This window comes from Lemur catta, chromosome 19 (assembly GCF_020740605.2).
Source record: "Lemur catta isolate mLemCat1 chromosome 19, mLemCat1.pri, whole genome shotgun sequence".
NCBI classification, from domain to species: Eukaryota; Metazoa; Chordata; class Mammalia; order Primates; family Lemuridae; genus Lemur; species Lemur catta.
Window position 1 is genome coordinate 23,377,724 of NC_059146.1, and position 21,075 is coordinate 23,398,798.

At 50.7% G+C, this 21,075-nt stretch overlaps 1 protein-coding gene and 1 long non-coding RNA gene across 2 annotated transcripts; one reads left to right on the forward strand and one right to left on the reverse strand.

Moving 5' to 3' along the window:
- The first annotated feature begins 4,523 nt into the window (after window positions 1-4,523).
- TSKS (testis specific serine kinase substrate) lies at window positions 4,524-18,745 on the forward strand. Its single transcript, XM_045531128.1, has 11 exons — window positions 4,524-4,693; window positions 5,049-5,277; window positions 13,594-13,689; window positions 13,896-13,979; window positions 14,268-14,351; window positions 14,926-15,212; window positions 15,744-15,938; window positions 16,263-16,436; window positions 17,070-17,205; window positions 18,321-18,445; window positions 18,574-18,745. Exons 1-11 carry the CDS (start codon window positions 4,524-4,526, stop codon window positions 18,728-18,730), a joined length of 1,737 nt encoding a protein of 578 aa, XP_045387084.1. The 3' UTR covers window positions 18,731-18,745.
- Window positions 12,256-15,181, reverse strand: LOC123623807. Its single transcript, XR_006730030.1, has 4 exons — window positions 14,941-15,181; window positions 13,573-13,640; window positions 13,369-13,476; window positions 12,256-12,449 (listed from the first exon to the last, which is right to left on the reverse strand). It is a non-coding gene; the product is annotated as an uncharacterized LOC123623807 (long non-coding RNA).
- Window positions 18,746-21,075: the final 2,330 nt, after the last annotated feature.

Below are 21,075 nucleotides of genomic sequence, written 5' to 3' on the forward strand. Positions count from 1 at the left end.
GCACCGCCCCCAGGTCCCTCCCCTGCGCTCCGCCGTCCGGAGTCTCAGCCGTCCACTGGTTCTGGCTCCTGCCTCTCAGTCTCCGGCTTCACCCCCTACTTCCTCTCTCATTGGCCACCAGGCAAAGGCACAGCACTGCGATTGGCCCAGGGCTCCGCTATTTCCGCTCGGGAGTGGGGGAGGAGGCGTTGCTCGAGAGACAGGCGGGGTTCGAGTTCGTAGCATGGCACCGCCCCCTCCGCACGACCAGCGCCAACACTGATTGGATGTAGCCCCTTTCTAAGAAGGGAGGTAGGGTCGTGAAGGAAGGCGGGGAAACGGACCTCAGGAGGCGGGACTTGAATTGACTGGGACCAATAGGCGGGTAGATCGCCCCCTCAGGCGTCGCGGATTCGCGAATCTGTCCTACTTCCGCCCTCGATTGGGCGGTTGTGGGGGCGGGCGAAGGGCGAAGATCCATAGGGAAGGAAAGAGAAGAGGGTGTCACTCCGCAGGGCTGGGATAGGTGGAGCGACGCCTGCAATTCCCTGCTGCAGAGCAGGGACTAGGCGGGGCAATGGTGCGTGAGTTGTTCACTGCGCAAGCGTCTGTGTTCCCTTTCTCCCTCCACTCCCTCACCCCCTACTGCTACAATCCTCCTCCAGGAAGCCTTCGCTTACCCCGCCCCCACGCTCTGACCCCAGTACGTCGGGACTTGTCAGGAGACCTGGAATCCTTGAGTGAACGAACCGTCATTCAAGGCTAAGTCCCATTATGCAGACGTTAAAACTGAGGTCCAGAGAGGTTGATTGACTCGTCCACGGTCACACAGCTTGGAAGTGGAAAAATAAGAATTTAAACTAAATTATGGCTTTTAACCATTTTTCAATATACGTTGACTTTTCTTTTCCTCCTCCAACCACAATGCCTGGGGCAGCCTCTATTGTAGCAGACACCAAATCAAAATTGATTATCCTCTCCACCAAACTTGGAGCTCCTCCAGAGCAAGAATGGGGCCTGGGATTGAAGAGCTGACAACACTTGTTAGAGGAAGGAATGGGTGTATCTGTTTTGGCCGGGCCCCCACTGCCTCTGCCGCTCCCTAGAGACTCTTTGGTAAACTGGCTTTGAGAAATTTGGGGCAAAGGGAACTGGAAGAGTCCATTTCTGTCACAAAATCCTACCCCACTATCCCTTTCTAATCTCAGAAACCAAGTATTCCTGGAATGAGCCTTGAGGGTGAGTTCTGGATCCTGGCAACATCCACTCAGACAAACCCTGGGGTGACGGGGGTGAGGTTGAGAAGAGCCCACCTTCCAGGTTCAATGGATTCAACCATTTGGGTTTGCATGGGGCTTGGGATTCTAAGAGGACGGATATTGCTCAGCAGTTTTAGTGACAGGGCAAGTCCATTTCTAATATGGGAGTGGGGGCTGTCTGCCACTGAAGAGCCACAGGCAGCCCCATTCAAAACAAAACAAAATTTTATTAGTACCAGGACTTGAAGAAGTCCTTTTTATGGAAAGACACATTAAACATTCCAAGGATTGGAGGAGTACATTCATGACTTGGGAGGAAGCACTTCGTCTCTGAGTAAAATGCCATTAAAAATATATATTATTATGGGAGAGGGGAGGAGGGGATGGGTATACACACATCTAATGGGTGCGGTGTGCACCTTCTGGGGGATGGACATGCTTGAATCTCTGACTCGGGTGGGGCAAAGGCAATATATATAACCTAAACATTTGTACCCCTGTAGTATGCTGAAATAAAAAAAATTTTTAAATATATATTATTAAATAGTAGTGGGGTTTGAAATTGTCCCTTTTTTGAGAGATGTGAGGAGAGACATTGAAGGTCTCAATAAAAGGAAATGTCTGTCCCTAAATAAGGAGGAAAGGCCACCCTTTCCCCTGCCCCAGCCTTCCACCTCCCCTCTCACCCCTCACCTTCCACTCTGAGCCCTGAGCCCCCCTGGGAACAGATGGAGTTAACTCTGGGTTGGTGTAGGGGAAGGATGTCCTGATTCTAGATCCGGTCAACGGTAGGTGGAGGAACTCAGTCCTCCTCACAACCCCACAGAGCCCATGAATTAGCCGAAAGTTAATTCTGAAGACAGGGCCTAGACAGCATAAAACTATAGAAATGGATTTGAGGAAGACCATTCTGGATCTCAGACGTTCGGCTGGCTGGGACATGGTAGTGTCCCGAGGACTGGAAGAAACCACTGCTGATACAGGGTACATCAAGCTCCCCATCATGAAGGGATTGCACCCCCAATTACCCAGTTCCAACAGTTATCATCATACGACCTTTATTGTTTCATCCATAACTCACTCCACCTCACTTCCCACCCACACTGGATTATATTATTTATTTATCATTTCTTTTTTTTAAGAGACAGGGTCCCACTCTGTCATCCAGGCTGGAGTGCAGTGGTGTGATCACAGCTCACTGTAACCTCGAACTCCTGGGTTCAAGTGACCCTCCTGGCTCAGCCTCCTAAGTAGCTGGAACTACAGGCATGTGCCACCACATCCAGCTAAATTTTTAATTTCTTGTAGATACAGGGTCTCAGTATGTTGCTCAGGCTGGTCTCGAACTCCTGGCCTCAAGCCATCTTCTCACCTTGGCCTCCCAAAGTACTGGGATTACTGGTATGAGCCACCAAACCTGGCTCCCACTGGATTATTTGAAAGCAAACCCCTCCCATCATACCATTTCATCCCCAACACCCAGTTATTATGGAAGTTTCTAGATATTCAGAAAGTCAAAACAACTGCACGTCCCATTTTGATTCTGCCATTAACATTTTGCTCCACTTTCTTTGTGAAGTGTCTGTCCCTCTGGCCATCCCTCTCTTCATTCATAGATTTCATCTTGTGTTTTTCATGCATTCACAGTAAGCTGCAGACATCAGTATACTTCAGCCCTGTTATGGGTTGAATTGTGTCCCCCAAAAGATGTAGGCTGGGCACTGTGGTTCAGGCCTGCAATCCTAGCACTCTGAGAGGCCAAGGCGGGAGGATCGCTTGAGCCCAGGAATTTGAGGTTGAAGTGAGCTATGATGACGCCACTGCACTCTAGCCTGGGCAACAGAGTGAGACTCTGTCTCAAAAAAAAAAAAAATGTTGAAGTCCTAACCCATAGTACCTGTGGATGTGACCTTATTTGGAAATAGAGTCTTTGCAGATGGTCATGTTCAGATGAGGTCATTTGGGTGGGCCTTAATCCAATATAACTAGTGTCCTTAAAAAGGAGGGAAATCTGGTGGGAATGAGAGTTGGGAGGATAGAAGATGGGGAATAAAAAAGGGAGGGGAGAATTGGACACAGAGACAAATGTGTGCAGAGAGAATACAATGTGAAGGCACAGGGAGAAGACGGCCACCTACAAGCCAAGGAACCTCAGAGGCCACCAGAAGCCACAGCAGAGGGGCAAGACCTGGAACAGATTCTCCCTCACAGCCCTCGGAAGGAACCAGCCCTGCCGACACCTTGATCTTGCACTTCCAGCCTCCAGGACTGTGACACAGTCTATTTCTATTGTTCAAGCCACCCCAAGCTGGGCAGCCCCAGCAAACTGAAACAGCCCCAGATACTTCAACGTGCACATCATTAACTATAGCTCAGTGTTTGTTTAGATTCTTTTTTAATAGGCAAGGAGTAAAAGACTCAAATTTGCAAGTGCACAAATTGATCAGTTTTGACAAATATCATCTGATTCTGATTCCCTTTATTATTTTTTTGTTTACTTTTTTTTTTTTTTGAGACAGAGTCTCGCTTTGTTGCCCGGGCTAGAGTGAGTGCCGTGGCGTCAGCCTAGCTCACAGCAACCTCAAACTCCTGGGCTCAAGCGATCCTCCTGCCTCAGCCTCCCGAGTAGCTGGGACTACAGGCATGCGCCACCATGCCCGGCTAATTTTTTCTATATATATTTTTAGTTGTCCAGATAATTTATTTCTATTTTTAGTAGAGACAGGGGGTCTCGCTCAGGCTGGTCTTGAACTCCTGACCTCGAGCGATCCACCCACCTCGGCCTCCCAGAGGGCTAGGATTACAGGCATGAGCCACCGCACCCGGCCCTGATTCCCTTTATATCACTTACCAACCTCTGCTATTTTCTTGCCAGTCTATCTATTGCCTCCCCCTCCCCCAACGCCCCAGAATGTACGATCCTCCAGGGAAGGGCCTGGGCCTCAATCCTCACCCACCACAGGCTCCCAGAACCCCGGCAAGTGCCAAGTGTAGGGCGTGGCATGAAGCATCAAATATGAGTATACGGGACTGGGTGACCCCACGTGGCAGCTCTGAAGAGGAGGAGTGTGTTGGCTGTGGAACGAGAATCCTGAGCAGGAAGAGTCCACTGGGGCCCCCTGGGGGAACCACCTGCACCCACCCCTACCCCCTACTCACTGGGGCCCAGTGGTTGGGTCCTTTGTGAGGCAGGCTGCAGGGGACAGGGGACTCTGAGGGTCAGTGATCAGAGTAGGTGGAGAGTCTCAGAGGAAGGAGGCCCTGGGAGCAGGACCCCCACACGCCATGGCAAGCGTGGTGGTGAAGACAATCTGGCAGTCCAAAGAGATCCATGAGGCCGGAGACCCCCCTGCGGGGCTCGAGAGCCACTCCCAGCTTGTCCCTGAGGCTCCAGGGGAGGTGACCATCCCAGCCAAGGGGATCACGAAGAAAAAGAAGGCTGTGTCATTCCACGGGTGGGTTTGTCACACCCTGTCAGGGACGGTCCTAGTGCCCAGCACTGCCTCCAACAGAGCACAAGTCCCACCGTGGGTGCTGGAGGAAGGGGAGGGGGAGAAGAGGAGGGGGCAGGCGACAGGCAGGAGGGCTCTGGGAAGGAGAAACAAGAGCCAGGGAGGTAGAGAGAACGAAGGGAATGGGGATGGAGGGAGGCAGGAGAACACCAGGAGAAGAAGGGGGCTAGCGAAAGAAGAAGAAAGTAGGCAGCGAGGTTGGAGTCAGAGGGAGTGGTTGACGTGGTGACAGGAAGGCAGGAGGGGCCAGACCAGGTCCGGCTGCATCTCAACCTTCCTGCCTGTTTCTCCTCCGCAGGGTGGAGCCCCGGACGTCCCACGAGCCAATGCACTGGTGCCTGAACCTCAAACGGTCCTCGGCCTGCACCAATGTGTCACTGCTCAACCTGGCCGCCATGGAGCACGCCGACTCCTTGGGGACAGACTCGACCACAGAAGACAACAGTGGCCAACTTGCACTGCCCGGGCCCCCTGCCTCCCCAACCCAACCCTGGCAACCAGATGACCCAGACATCACAGAAATACTGGTGAGGGACCCCTAGCTAGGGACGACCAGGGTCCCCGGCCTGGTGGTGGGCAAATACCAAGGATGGCAGGGCCAGTGTTCCTGATTTAAAATGAGAAACTTCCAGTCATTCTTTGAGACCAAAAGGAGCTGCCTCCTCCTTCCCTGACCGCCAGCCATGAATCTGGGAGTTGGTGATTAGTTCGTTTGATCACTTTCAAATGTCCCAGATGAGTGTGGACTTATAGACAGGAATCAGGCATGGTCCTCACCTTTGGGGAGCTCCCAGTCTGGTGAGGGTGACAGACACAGACTGGGGTGACAAGTTCCACAATGGAGGGGATCCTAGAGAAGAGCCCCTCAAACCAGGCCGGGGGGTATCAGGGAAAGCTTCCTGGAGGAGGCAGTGTTGAAACTGGGTTTTGTCAGATGAGTAGGAGTTCTCTGGCAGCAGGTCACCTAAGAATCTGGGGCAAAACTAAGAGGGAAGTAAGATCTAGGGGGATTTAGGGAATTCCTGGCAAAAGCATGGAGTGCTACAGCTTGGTCTTTAACTGCCCCACCTCTACCCCTCACCCCCCACCAGGCTTCCCCTGGGCCAGGCCCAAACTGGACTCCACACCAACATTGAGAATTACACTAACAATAGCCATGACTTACTAGCATGTACTGAGCACTTTTTATGTTCTAGGAGCCTCAGTTTCCCCATCTGGGAGACAGAGATACATGCATTTGTTCTTTCAACAAGTATTTCTTGAATGCCTACCATGTACCAGGCACTGGTCTAGGAGCAGGAAATGCAGTAGCGCCCAAGACAGTATTCTGGATGTAACAGTACCCGCCTCACCAGGTGGCTATGAGAACAAAGCGGTTCATTCATGTAAAACGTTCAGTACCACAGCCAGCCATGGGCACAAAATGAGTGCTGGCTCTTGTTATTATTTTTGTGATTTATCCCTGTTTCACAGAGGAAGATATTGAGGCCCAGAAAGGTTCAATAGCTTACCTGAGGTTGCGCAGCTTGAAAGTCGTGGGGCCAGGCTTAGGGGAAGAGGGGGGTGGTGACATCCTGCAATGATGGGGACAGTGGAGGTCACTGCAGGAACCCTGAGGAGGGAGGCCTCGGCCCAGCCAGCCATGGTCAAGGAAGGCTTTCCAGAAAAGGCCACACAGAAGCTGGATCTTGAAGATAAGGAAGGCGTTCCCCATGCAGAAGACAGGGAAGGGTGTCCCAGCTACCAGGAACCACATGTGCTAGGAGCTGAAAAGAGCCCCGGGGCAGGAGGGTACCCCCTAGTTGGTTCCTACAGCTGAAGTGTGGTGTGTGACAGAGATGAGACTGGAGGGGGCGAGGGCACAGGCTGAGAAATGTGGGTGTTCTCCTGAGGGCAGTGGGGAGCCAGTGTGGGTTCAAGGGAAAGAGACAGAAGCAACTTGGGATTCCGGCCCACTCCACTTCCTGAGCTCCTACCATGTGGCAGGTGCTGTGCTGTGTCCCTTATGGTGGGGATCTCGTTTTCCTCTCTTGGAACTTCTACAAGGAAACTGGTATAATCGCCCAGTTTAAAGATGAAAACAAGAAGAACTGAGGTGTAGAGAGGTGGCGTGACGGCTGCAAGGTCAGCTCAGACAGTTTGTGAGAGGCAGGGGCAGGACTAGAAGGCCGGCGCTAAAGCAAAAGTCCTTTCTTTCCCTAAGACCCCTGGGCCAGGTGAAGGGACGCTGGGAGGAGAGGAGAGGAGGCTGGGCGGGGGCCACGGCTGGAGAGAAGAGACTAAATAGGGACAGGGGGTCAGGGCTGGCACAGTTTTCCTCCTGCGCCCCGTGAGTGTCTCTCAGGCGGCGCTCACAGCCGCCTGCCTCCCACCAGAGCTATTTCTGAGTCACATCCCCCAGTGGATGGCGAAGCCCTGGGAAGCTGGGGTCAGGGCCTGACGCAGCTGCGCTCTGGGGCCAAGGGGACCATCAGCCTATATGGGGCTTCTGCCTCGTTCTCTGCGAAATGGAAAAAGTACTGAGAGCTGACACCTCCGGGTGCACGCAGGAGAGGTGAGGAGGGACAGTGAGCATAGCCACCAGCACCCAGCACCTCAGCTGCATCCAGGAAGCAAGCTGGACACAGGCAGGGACAGAGACCCAGAGAGAGGGGGACAGAGACCCGGAGAGAGGGGACAGAGACCCAGAGGGAAGGGGACACCGGTCCAGTGTGGGGGTGAAGACTTGGACACAGAAGAGGAAATTGACCCAAAGTGGGGGAGACAGAGGCCCACAGAAGGGAGCAGAAGCCTAGAGAGATGGGGACATCGCATAGAAGTGAGATAGAGACCTGGAGAAAGGGACAGACACTGAGACGTGGGAAAAGCAGAGACTGCAAGGGTGGGGACAGACCCAGAAAGACAAAGGCACAGAGGACAAGAAATGGGGAGACTGAAGTGCAAAGAGGGAAGACAAAGAGACCAGACAGAATCAGAAACCCAGAGACTGTGGGGGAAAGTGAGCCCCTGGAAAGGGAGACAGAGACCTGGGAAAAGGACAGAGGCCAAGGAATAAGACTCAGAGACTCAGAGACAGGGAGACAGACTCTGAGATTTGGGTGACAGAGACCAAGTGAGGAGAGACAGAAAACCAGAGATAGAGGAGGGAGACAGAGACCCAGAGACCCAGAGAGAGAAGGAGCCAGAGAGAAGTGGAGTCAGAGAAGCAGGAGGCGATGGAGACCTTGGTTGAGCGAGTGACAAGTACCAGATAGAAAGAGGGACAGCAGAGGATGATGCAGCAGACAGCGTTGGCTCCCGTCACGAGCTATGACATCCTTAGGAGGCCAAAGGATGCATCTGAGAAGGTGGTATTACCATCTGGAAGGTCACCCAGTGAATCAATGGCAGAGATTGACAGGACAGTTCTTTTGACCCCTGATCGCTGCCTGCAGATTTCCCTGAGGCCACGGTGAGAATCCATGTTGCTAAGGTCCCTTCCTGTAGATCCTGTCCTGTCGTCATTATTATTATTTAGAGATGAGGTCTCGCTGCATTGCCAAGGCTGAAAAGCAGTGGCTGTTCACAGGTGCCATCCTAGTGCACTACAGCCCTGAAAACCTGGGCTCAAGCGATCCTCCTGCCTCAGCCTCCTGAGGAGCTGGCACTACAGGCATGTGCCGCTGCACCTGTTTTATTGTCGTCACTTTTCACAGAGCTGATACTAATCACTGTGCTAGGCTTCTTGATCATATCAAGTTGTTGATCTTTCCTCACTGCCATCTAAACAAGGTATCATTATTCCCACTGCATGGGAAAGGAAATTGAGGCAGGCTTCGAGCGGGAAATTGGTTTGCAGAGAGTTGCACAGTGTGTGGGTGGCTGAGGAGGATGCATCCCAGGACCCTGGCTGCCAACACCACGCTGTTCACTTCTCAGCCGAGGTTGGCAGGCTCTGCCTTCCCCGTTTCCTTTTTCTGCTCTCAGTGACACTAAAACTCTCGTCCAGGGACACTGGCTATCCCTTCCCTGTTTTCAAAGGAGGGTTGACCAATGGCTTTTCTATGCCAGCTGTGTTTGTCCCGATGACAATCCTGCGAAGGTAGCTGTTAGTTGCATTTCCATTTCACAGGTTGGGAAACATGGGCACAAAGGGGTGCAGTCCCCTCCCTGAGGTCATATAGTAAGTGGGAGAAATGGGCTGTCCCCAGTTACCCATAGGAAACCCAAGACATTCTGAGTCTTCAGTTTAGAAAGACATTTTGGTTTGGGCCCTCAGTTCCTTGCTACATGGCCTCTCCATAGGTGGCTGCATATGACATGGCAGCTATTGTTCCCCAAAGCAAGAGACAACAGGCAAGAAGCAAACAGTTCCTTTTTTAATTTTTAATTTAAAAAAATATATAGAGAGAGACAGGGGGTCTTGCTCTTGCTCAGGCCAGTCTTGAACTCCCAACCTCAAGTGAACCTGCTGCCTCAGCTTCCCAAAGTGCTAGGATTACAGGCGTGAGTCACTGTGCTGGGCCAAAACAGTTCCTTTTATGAACTAGTCTCTTAACTTGCACATCATCACTTCTGCCTTCTACTGTTTACTAGGTCACTAAGTCCAGCCCATATTCAAGTGAGGGGAATAAGACTCCATATTTTAAAGGAGTGTCAAATAATTTATGGACATATTGTAAACCATCATATTTTGTGGGAGTTTTGTAGATGCCCTTTATCAGGATGAGGAAGTTACCTCCCATTCCTAGTTTGTTGAGTGTTTTCTTAATTATGAAAAGGTGTTGTATTTTGTCAAATACTTTCTGTCTGCCTATTGACATGATCACGTGGTTTCCCCCCTTCATCCTATTAACATAGTATGTTACATTGATTGATTTTCATATGTTGAACCAACCTCGCATTCCTGGGATAATTCCCACTTGGTCATGGTGTATAATGCTTTTTATATGCTGTTGGACTTGGTTTGCTAACATTTTGGTATCAAGGCAATACTGGCCTCACAGAATAAGTTAGGAACTGCTGCCTCTTCTATTTTTTGGGAGAGTTTGAGATGAATTGTTTGTCACTTTTTTTTTTTAACCTGTTGCCCAGGTTATAGTGCAGTAGCACAATCAATCATAGCTCACTGCAGCCTCAAACTCCTGGGCTCAAGCGATCCTCTTGCCTGTAGCTAGGACTACAGACACATGGCACCATGCCTGACTAATTTTCAAGTTTTTTGCAAAGATGGGGTCTCACTACGTTGCTCAGGCTGGTCTCAAACTTGTGGCCTCAAGCGATCCTCCCACCTTGGCCTTCCAAAGTGCTAGGATTACAGGTGTGAGTCACAACACCCAGCCTAGATTAATGTTTATCATCAAATTTGGGATGTTTTCAGCCATTACGCTTTCAAATATACTTTCTTCCTCTTTCTTTCCTCTCCTTCTGCAACTTCCAGACCCACAGGTTTCTGAGGCTCTGCTCATTTTCCTCCATTCTTTTTTTTCTTTGTGTTCTGCAGACTGGGTGATCTCAGCTTAGCTATGTTCAAGTTTACCGATTCATCCTTCTGGCTGTTTATATCTGCTACTGACCGCCCCCCCCAGTGAATTTTTCCCTTCAGTTATTGTACTTTTCCACCCCAGAATTTCTATTTGGTTCCATTTAGTAATTTTTATCTTTTAAGTAATATGCTGTATTTGGTGAGACATCATTCTCTCATTTTCCTTTCCTTCTATAGATATGGTTTCCTTTAGCCCTTTGTACATATTTTAAATAGATAATTTAAAGTCTTTGACTAGTACATTCAAATCGGGGCTTCCTCAGGAACAGTTTCTCTTGACTGTTTCCCCTCCATCCCCAATGTATGAGCTGTAGTTTCTTGTTTTTCTTGCATGCCTCATAAATGAATTCTTGTTGAAAATTGGACATTGAAAATATCATCATGTTGCATCCTGGAAAGAGTCTCCATTCCTAAGTGTTTGTTATGGTTACTGCTTGTTGTAGTTGCTTTTTAAAAAAAACTTTTCTGAACCAATTCTGTAAAGTCTGTATTCTTCATCACGTTTGGCCACTAAAGTCTCTGTTCTGTTATCTTAGTGGTTCTCTAATGATTGGAGAGATATTTCCTTGAATACCTGGATCATCAGCAAAATTTTCTAGTCTTTGCCAAAGGGCTGTGCCTGTTGAGGCACACCATTAACATTTGGACGGTTTACAACTCTGCCTTAGCCTTCACTTCCTGCTTGTACAGAGTTTCAGGGTCAGCCGAGGTGATGAGCATGGGGCCTTCTCCGGACTTTTCTGAGCATGTGCACAGCCCTACACATGCTGGTGGCTTTGTACATTCCCACGAATATGTTGGCACATTTCAAAGCCCCTGTAGACATCTCCATGAGATTTTCCTTTATAAGCATTTTGGCTACTTTATTGTTTACTCCAACTGTTATCCATTGCCTCGGGCAGTAGCAACATTTAAACAATTGTCTATAAATATTTTTGCAAATGATCTCTCTCCCACTCAGAGCTGCTTTTAGCACTTTGCCAGTTCTGAGTCAGGCAAAAGACAAATTATTTTACGTGGGGTTCCCCCAAGGAATCACTATATAGTCATATAATGACTGCCTTGCGGAATAAGGAATTCTTTCATCATTTTGCTGCTTCTTTTTGGGGAATGTGGACTGTTATTTTCCAAGGTTACTGCTGAGCTAGGAAGGGGGTGATAGGACTAGGATAAGATAAAACTCCACAAATCTTGCTGTTTTGATCAAGATTCACTTGTTTTCCTTGAACAAATCCTCCTCGGTTTGCTGCAAGTCTTTGGTTAATTTCCAGAATTATAAAAAAAACCGATTCTTTCTGTTTCTGTCATTTTTGTCATTGTTTTTATAGAGGGGTAGAATTTTTAAATTCCTTACTCCACCATTTTGCTGACATCACCTTAATACATTTCTCATCACACTTGTTCACCAGAGGAATCATGCAAGAAATGCGTTGCTGTCCCCATAGTACGATGGAGGAAATGTGTTCTCTTTTTCCCCATGTGTATTAGTTTGGCAACCATGGTTCAGGCAAGGTAGTTTATTTTGCACATAAAAGTCTGAACAAGTACATTAGCCCTGCTCTTCAAATGCAGCAGGTTGCAGGCTTTTGTGTTTTGATTGCTCAGTCATTTCTAAGCTGTTGCTCTCACCACTGCCTTCCAGCCATTAAGAAAGGGGAGGCCAGACTCGGTGTCTCACGCTTGTCATCCTAGCACTCTGAGAGGCTGAGGTGGGAGGATCACTCGAGGTCAGGAGTTTGAGACCAGCCTGAGCAAGAGCGAGACCCCGTCTCTACTAAAAATAGAAAGAAATTATCTGGACAACTAAAAATATATATAGAAAAAATTAGCTGGACATGGTGGCGCATGCCTGTAGTCCCAGCTACTCAGGAGGCTGAGGCAGAAGGATTGAGCCCAGGAGTTTGAAGTTGCTGTGAGCTAGGCTGACACCATGGCACTCTAGCCTGGGCAACACAGTGAGACTCTGTCTCAAAAAAAAAAAAAAAAAAAGAAAGAAAGAAAGAAAGAAAAGAAAAGAAAGGAAGAAAAAGAAAGGGGAAAGAAGAGGAGGAATCATGCCTGTTCTTTCAACATGTCACTCAGTGCCCACATCTGGCCAACTTACCTCCTATTGGCTGGCATTGGTCACATGGCTATAACCAGCTGCAAGAGGGTTCTTTGGGCATCTTCCTTTAACTGTGAAATAAGAATGTAAATTATATTAGTTAAGTTACAAGTTTGGCTGCTGTAACAAAAAGATACAAGATAACACGGCCTAAATAAGGAAGAAGATGTTCTGTTTTGCCTGTAAAAGTCTTCACAGGTGGTTTGAATGAAGTACGGTGGCTCCACAGTGTCAAGGGTTCAGCCTCCTTCTATCTTGTCTCCTCCATCTGATGGCCCAAGATGACCATCGATTTTGGATTTCAGCCAGTGGGGAGAGAAAAAGGCAGGAAGTTCTCACTCCTTCCTTTAAGACATGACTCAGAAATTGACTACATTATTTCTACTCACATTCCATTGGCCAGAACTTAGTCACATGGCCACACCTGGCTGCAAGGGAACCTGGGAAATGTAGTCTCTGGTTGGGCAGTCATGTGCCATCTAAGGCTTCTATAACTGTGGAAGCAGGGAAAATGGATCCTGCCACATGCATCCCGCCTGAACCACAATTTGGCAGGAGTCACAAAGCATTTGTGACGATGATAAAATAATGATGGCCAAAGGGCACATGGTATCGTGATTTAAAACAAAGGTTCTGAGTTTAAATTCTGATGAGGCTATCTTATGTGCTATATACCTGGGAGTACAAGAGATGTCCCCTCTCTGAGATCATGTGCCTCACCTCCAAAATGGGCCAAATAACTTCAAGAGGTGTGGTTGTGAGGAATAAAAGAGAAGACATGTGTAAGTGGCCTGGTGCATATGGAATACTCATATCTGTGAAGTGGATTCCTTTATAATTCTTCAGTGCCTGAGGAGAAAGACAGTATGTATTTTAACAGTTTATCTTTTTATGTCTGTGGACCCCGAGTGTTTGGTTGAGACTATCCTTCTTCTCCCACATGTCTGAGCACCCCACCCCAACCCCCATTCCCTCCTGGATCCTACTTACTTTTCCTCTCAGCCCTCCATGAAGAAGTGTAGTCCACCCCCTGAGTTCACTGAGCAGGAACACTAAGAAGCAAAGAGGTGCAGCCCCTGGTCTGCAGTCACACAGCCACTGCAGGGCAAAATGAAAGTGTAAACACAGCCTTCCCCAGTTCTAGAATTTTCCTTGGGGTTGGGGTTTGCCCCTCCCCCACCCCCAGGGACCCACCTGTCTCTCATTCTTCCCCAGAGTGGAGTCAACAGTGGATTGGTCCGTGCCAAAGACTCCATCACCAGCTTGAAGGAAAAGACCACCCGGGTGAATCAGCACGTGCAGACCCTGCAGGTGTGAGGACCCCTCTCTCCCCAATACCTTCCCTTCCTCCAGGGCCGAGTTCCCGTCTTAGAGCCTGCCTCCAGCCCAAGGCACTCATAACCCAGTTGGGGAGCTTGAGGCCCGGGAGGGAAAGGGAACTTCCCAGGCCCACGTCCTCTCCCCACGGGCTGTCCCCTTGCTGCTCTGGCTAACCCCGCCTCCCTCCCTTGCTCTAGAGTGAGTGTTCCGTGCTGAGCGAAAATCTAGAGAGAAGGAGGCAAGAGGCTGAAGAATTGGAGGGGTACTGCAGTCAGCTCAAGGTGAGCCGCCGGGGGCAGGGGCGCAGTGGGGAGAAGGCAATGAGAGTAAGGAGAGGGTGAAAGAGGAGAGGAACGGAGTGAGTGGGCCTGAATGAGGTGGGAGCAGGTGGAGGGGTGGCCAGGACAGGGCAGGCTGAGGAGGAAGCCATCCCGGTAGCCAAGGGGACCAGGCCGGTGAGCGAGCGTGTCTTGCGCGTGGGGGGAGCCTGCATGGAGGCGGCCAGGCCAAGGGTCTGGCAGAGGAACTGGAATGGGAAGGTAGGGCTCTGCCCTGGTATCCTGACCCAGGAGAACTGCCGGAAGGTGACCCGGTCGGTGGAAGATGCCGAAATCAAAACCAACGTCTTGAAGGAGAACTCTGCCCTGCTGGAGGTAAGGGGGAGGTGTCCCAGGATTTGCGGGAGGAGGTTGGACGCACGGGGGACTTGAGGCACACTTCAGGTGGGACTTCCTGTCCTGCCACCACCACCACAGTGCCCCTTCGCGCATGGTCACACATACAATCCACTAATCCACCAATAAGAGGGATTCGAATGAGGCTCCAACACCCAGATCGGGGACTCCTCCCTGCAATCGCATTCAGATCCAGAAAGAGCGACTCGAGTTGGACTTGAGTGAGAAGCCTCGTCCTGCCAACGTGCCCACTCGTTTGCCAACGAAATGTTGAGAAAGCTTCGGTCCTTCCTAAGCGGCAGGGACTGGTATTTGACACCTAAGAGAGAGGTGTCGGGTGGAGGGCCGGATAGGGACCTGGAGGCAGGCTAGCAGATGCCTCAAATGGTACATCTGTCCCTAATGACAGCAAGCGGGGCTTCCCAATATCCTGTCCCCAAGCGCATCCACTTTCCAATCTCGGGGATTCCTGGGGCGAATTTAGGGGTGGGGGTGGTTGCGGGACAAAAGGGGCTGAGCGCCAGGACCCCGCCCGCTCTCCCTCCCCGCCCAGGAGAAGCTGCGCTACCTCCAGCAGCAACTGCAGGACGAGACGCCGCGGAGGCAGGAGGCCGAGCTGCAGGAGCTGGAGCAGAAGCTGGAGGCTGGCCTCTCCCGGCACGGCCTGGGCCCAGCCACCCCGCCCCAGGGCTGCTCGGGTCCGCCAGGGAGCCCCGAGGAACCCCCGCGGCCGCGCACCCTGGCCCCCGGCGGCTGGGGACTGGGGCCCCGGGCAGGAGAGGGCCCCTGCGTGAGCGGGCAGGAGTTGCAGAGGGTGTCGGCGAGTCTCGAAGAGCTCAGGTGGGCGGGGACACAAGGGTGGAGTCTCAAAAAGTCGAGATGGGAGGGGCCGCAGGGACGGAGCCTTCAGGAGCCGATGTGGGAGAGACCAGAGGGCGGAGCTCAAAGATCTTAGGGGGCGGGGCCCAGGGGTGGGGTCTCAAGGAGCGGAGCTGGGGGCTGTGACCTGGAAGGGCAGGACTTCAGCCAACTAACTTTTGAGTTCATGGCTGGTGGGCGGAAGATCCGCACGTGGTTAAACTGAGGTGGCCAGGGCTTGCGAGGCCAATCCTGGAGGGGCCAAGTTAAGTGGGACAGGGCAGGGTGGGCGGAGGAGCAGTGTCTGGAGGAGCCAAGGTGGAGCTTGGGAACCTGACGAGGAAAGGGCTAGGATAGCTGATAAGGGGATAAATGAAGGGCATGAGTAGATTTCACCGAGAGAATTTTGGGACCAGGTGGGTCTGGAGCCACCGGTGTGGTCCTAGCGGGGCGGGGTCGATGGGGGCGTGTCTAAACCTAGCCCAGACCCATTCCCTCCCTCTGCCCCTCCAGGAGAGAGGTGTCCTCGCTGACCGCCCGGTGGCATCAAGAGGAGGGGGCGGTGCAGGAGGCCCTGCGGCTGCTCGGGGGCCTGGGCGGCAGGCTCGACGGCTTCCTGGGTCAGTGGGAGCGGGCGCAGCGCGAGCAGGCGCAGACGGCGCGGGGCTTGCAGGAGCTGCGAGGTCGGGCGGACGAGCTGTGCACGATGTAAGGGATGGGATCGGTGCGTAGTGGGGCGGCGGTGGGAAAGGCGGGCCCAATCCGAGGGCGGGGCCTTGAGGGAAAGGTGTGAGCCAATTAGCTGGCGCTAGGCGTTCCAGACCCTATACTGATATGGGGAAGAGCCAATTAGAGAGCAGGGAGGGGCATTCCGGCCATTAAAATACAAAAGCAGAGACCAATCAGAGTGGAAAGGGGCGGGCAGGGCGGAGAACTGCAGACCAAGTGGGGACCCCGGTGCGGGGCTAGTAATGGGTGGAGGTCTACAGCTCCAGAGGCGACTCGGCAGCACTAGTTACTCTCATGCCTCAGGGTGGAGCGGTCAACAGTGTCTGTGGCTTCACTGAGGAGCGAACTGGAGGGGCTGGGCCCAGTGAAACCGATTTTGGAGGAGCTGGGGCGGCAACTTCAGAACTCTCGAAGGGGGCCAGACCTCTCCATGAACCTGGATCGGTCCTCCCAAGGCTCCTGTGCCCGCTGTGCTAGGTAAGGCGGTGGGGCCTTCCTCCTGGTGCCTTCTGGGTCACGTTATGGATAGAGTGTTGAAGGAATTAGCTAGGGGTGCGGGGTTGCTCACTGTGGGAGACAGGGCATCCCGATTAATTGCAGGACCAGCCAGCCGGTCCTGCTGCACTATGGGAGCCACATTTCTTCCCAACCCACAAAGTAAAATCAATGTCTTGTGGAACTCAAGAAAGACTTGATAAATTTCAAGCATCATGTATTTGCAGTGCTTTGTGGGAAGGTTGGGATGTGGCATATGGTGGGAGGCAGGGTTTCCCAGTGCACGGTGGGGAAGGTGAGACCTTGATGTATTGTGGGAGCCAAGGGATACATACCATGCTTGGTCCTTGCAGGGAGGGGGCACTCCCAGGACAGTTTGAGACCAGGTTTAACTAGTGCATTGTGGGAAGTGAGTTTTTGATGGCCTTTGGAAACTCAGGGCTGTCTGGTGCCGTTTGGGATCCAAAGGACACTTGCTGCACTGCAGGATGGCCTCGTGCTTGGTGGGAAGGTTGCACAGGGTGGAAATAGGGCCAGATGGAGGCTGAGCATGGGGCATACTGGGAATGTAATTGGTACTGGGCCTCTTTCATCTGGTGACTGACCCTCCCCCAGCCAGGGGCAGCAGTTATCCACGGAGTTCCTGCAGCAGCTGCTGGAGCGAGCACTGACCCCGCTAGTGGACGAGGTGAAGCAGAGGGGCCTGCCTCCTGCCTGCCCCAGCTGCCAGAGGTTACACAAGAAGATTCTGGTACCAAGGACCATGGGCCACTGTGTCCCTCTTTACTTTAATGTCAGGGCAGGGGGAGGGGAGCCCCAGGCACAAGGGTACTGCTGCTGTGTGGTAGGAAGGGAAGGGCTGAGCTGTGAGCAGCAGGCACTGGGGGGGACTTGGCTCTAATGCATGGGGGGAGGGACAAGCAGTTTGGTGGTTAGTTGAGTCACAGGCCAATTATTTTGGAACCTTGGGTGATGGACCTGGACCCAAAGCATGACGGGACATTGGATGTGGTGCATTGTGGGACACAGGAGACAGGCACCAGTCTTAAGCTTCGTGGGACATGGGCCTGATTTTCTGTAGACCTTAAGAGAGGAAGTGCCTTATATGGGATCCACTGGGGTCAGACATATTGGGGTCAGACAGGGAATCCAGTGGCTCTGGGTCACAGTAAGCTAATGCATTACAGGAAATGGAACCACAGCTCTTCCTGGGGCATTGCACAACAGACTCAACCCCAGTAGTTGATGGCGCTTGAGTCCTGGTGCATTGTGGAGCATCAAGATCTAATGTGTTATGGGATGTTGCCCAAATGTATGGCGGGTTACAAACTGTAGTGGGTGAGACAGACCAGTGAGGCAGAATGGGACACTGATGAAGCAGGGTTACAGGAGCAGTACGTGAGAGGACGTGGGGCTTGGTGCGCTGCGGGGTATGGAGAGCCAGAGCACTACTCTTGTGACAGACACCAGTCCAATGAATAAGGAGATGTGGGATTTTGTGAATTATGGGATGTAGAATGTCACCATGTGAAGGGATAGTGGGGCACATACACATATCAAATTCAGGATTGTTTATGGGCTCAGGAGACAATTTATGTGATAGACACTGATTAGTGCTTGCTGGGACATGGGCCAGTGCATCAGGGGACAGACCTTGGGACAGACACAGGTTTAGTGCACGATAGAATTTGGAGGGCTGGTGCGTTGTGGGGTACTGGGTCAGTCTCAAAGTCAAGGTATAATGGGATACTCTGGGGAGGAATGTGGGCCCCATGGGACCCTGCCCCTTGCCCTCCGCGATCCAGCTCCCCCTCCACCCCCAGCCCAGTCCAGCAAGCCCAGCTGCGCCTACACTCCTCTCCCCAGGAGCTGGAGCGCCAGGCCTTGGCCAAACACGTCAGGGCAGAGGCCCTGAGCTCCACCCTTCGGCTGGCCCAAGACGAGGCCCTGCGGGCCAAGAACCTGCTGCTGACGGACAAGATGAAGCCGGAGTGAGGAAGGAGGCTGAGGGCGTGGGAGGAGGGTGAGGTCTTGAGGAAAGGGCCTGACCCCTCCTTCCACTCCAACACCCCAGCACCTGGCCCTGTGGGCGCCAGCTTCCCACTGTCTGTCATTACAGGGAGAAGGTGGCCGCTCTGGACTATCTACACCTGAAGATGTGCTCCCTCCATGACCAACTCAGCAACCTGCCTCTTGAGGGGTCCACAGGGACAATGGGGGGAGGTAGCAGTGGGGGAACTCCCCCAAAACGGGGGGGTCCAGCCCCTGAACAATAAATAGCCCCTCATGCTGGCATGAATTTTGTCTCCTTTCTGGCAACAAAAGAGGGCTGGTGAATTACATACACACCACGCACCACCCCTGTGCCCGCCATGATTTATTCAATCCTCAGCCAACAGGGTGTCTTCGTTCCCAAAGAGGTGCTTGTGGTGTACGGTTCTTGGAGAAGGAGGTGGGGATAGAACTAAGGTTCTGTGGGACCGATTGGGCCTGTGAAGCCAGCTTTTTTTTAGCATGATAGTTATATTAGTGGCATATTGCTGTGTAAAAAAAAAAAAATACCCTACAACTTGGTCACTTAAGATAACATATATCATTTCAATTTCTGGAGGTCAGAAATTCAAGAGTGGCTTAGCTGCCTGGTTCTGGCTCAGGGTCCTCATGAAGTTGCAACCAAGATGTCATCCAGTGCTGCACTCATCTGAATGCTTGACTGGGGCTGGAGGATGTATTTCCAAGAAGGCACAATCATATGGCTCTTGGTTGGAGGCCTCAGTTCCTTGCTGTCTGTTGGCCAGAGGTCTCAGTTTCTCATGACAACTAACTTCTCCCAGAACATGCAGTGTAAGTGAGAACAAGTAGGAAGCCACAGTGCCTCTTGTGACATAGTCTCTGAAGTTACCTACCATCATTTATCCTTTTTTATATTTATTAAAAATGAGACACTTAAGTCCAGACCATACTCAAGGAGTATGTCAAAGAATTTGCAGACATGTTTTGAAGAGAATGTCAATCTTTTGACATATTTGATTTATGCTATATATAGCATATATAATAGCAAATAATGCTATTTTAAAACTTTCAATGGAAGTATACTGTTAACAGAAAAGTTCACAAACTAAAAGTGTACAGCTCAATAAATTATCGTGAAATGAACACACGCATGTTAACCACTACTGGGATTTAGGACATTGCCAGCACCCCCCATATCCCTCTCATGTGTCCTCCTAATCACTACCCTTTCTTTCCATCCCAAAGGTAACCCCTATTTTTCTAGCACCATTCTAAAAATGGTAAAAAAAATAAGAATTGGGAAGGGAGAAAACTATTATTATTCCTAGCTGACATAATTGTGCATATAGAGAATCAGAGAATCCGACGACATATACTTAAAAAACAGTGGGTTTAGGCTGGGCGCAGTGGTTCACACCTGTAATCCTAGCACTCTGGGAGGCTGAGGCTGGAGGATTGCTTGAGCTCAGGAGTTCGAGACCAGCCTGAGCAAGAACGAGACCCCCGTCTCTACCAAAAATAGAAGAAATTAACCAAACAACTAAAAATAGAAAAAACAATTAGCCAGGCATGGTGGCACGTGCCTGTAGTCCCAGCTACTCAGGAGGCTGAGGCCGGAGGATCGCTTGAGCCCAGGAGTTTGAGGTTGCTGTGAGCTAGGCTGATGCCATGGCACTCTAGCCTGGGCAACAGAGTGAGACTCTGTCTCAAAAATAAATATATAAAATAAATGTTTAAGGAACCCAGTCTATAGTATTTCATTATAGCAACCTGAACTGACTAAGACGAAGAGGAAGGAATAGGCCCAGAAAAGATAAATTATTTACAATAGGATACATAGTTAATGGGTGAAAGAACCAGTATTCCAATACATTTGTCTACTCCCAGGTTCCTTTTATATTCCTCCTAGAGACAAAAATCTAGAGACATGAAAGTTATGGAGTGGGGAATTGGTGTAGGGGGAGAATTTGGAGAGGAGATGATCAAACCTAAGTTCTGAAGGGGGTTACCATAAGGTCAAGTCAGGGATGGAGTTAGATTTCTCACTACCATCAAAGTTTACATTGTTTTGGAGACATTGGCCAATGCAATATGGCATGAATCAAGAGCTTTAATAAATATTAGAAAGGAAAAGACAATGATTGTTTATCTGAGAAAGTCAAAGGGATCTCTTGATAAACCTTAGAATTTCTAAAGGATTTCAGAGAAGGGACCATGTACAAGATAAACATACAAAAATGTGTTCTTTTCCTATTTAACAATCCTAGGATCTCCTATGTGCTTGGACCTTGGTGTCTGTTCCATCTATAGAAATAACTCAACAAGGCTAGTAGGAAAGCCATTCCTTCAGAGGATAAAATTATTCGCCCAATGTCACATAGCTTGTAAGTGTCGGAGCTGGGATTCAATCTCAGATCTGTCTAGCTCATAAGCTTTTGCTTCTTTTAATGTATGGGTAAGTTCTTTTTGTAGTTGCTGTTTGTATTTCATTTTGTTTTTTGTGAGACAGAGTCTTGCTCTGTTGCCCCGGGTAGAGTGCAGTGCCATCATTATAGCTCACTGCAACCTCAAACTCCTGGGCTCAAGTGATTCTTCTGCCTAAGCCTCC

Bases quoted from the DNA above. Each gene is read 5' to 3' on its own strand.
- TSKS (XM_045531128.1), top strand. From the start codon at position 4,524: ATGGCAAGCGTGGTGGTGAAGACAATCTGGCAGTCCAAAGAGATCCAT. The intron at 13,980-14,267 runs GTGAGCCGCCGG...ATCCTGACCCAG, and splicing joins GGTACTGCAGTCAGCTCAAG to GAGAACTGCCGGAAGGTGAC. The intron at 18,446-18,573 runs GTGAGGAAGGAG...CTGTCATTACAG, and splicing joins ACGGACAAGATGAAGCCGGA to GGAGAAGGTGGCCGCTCTGG.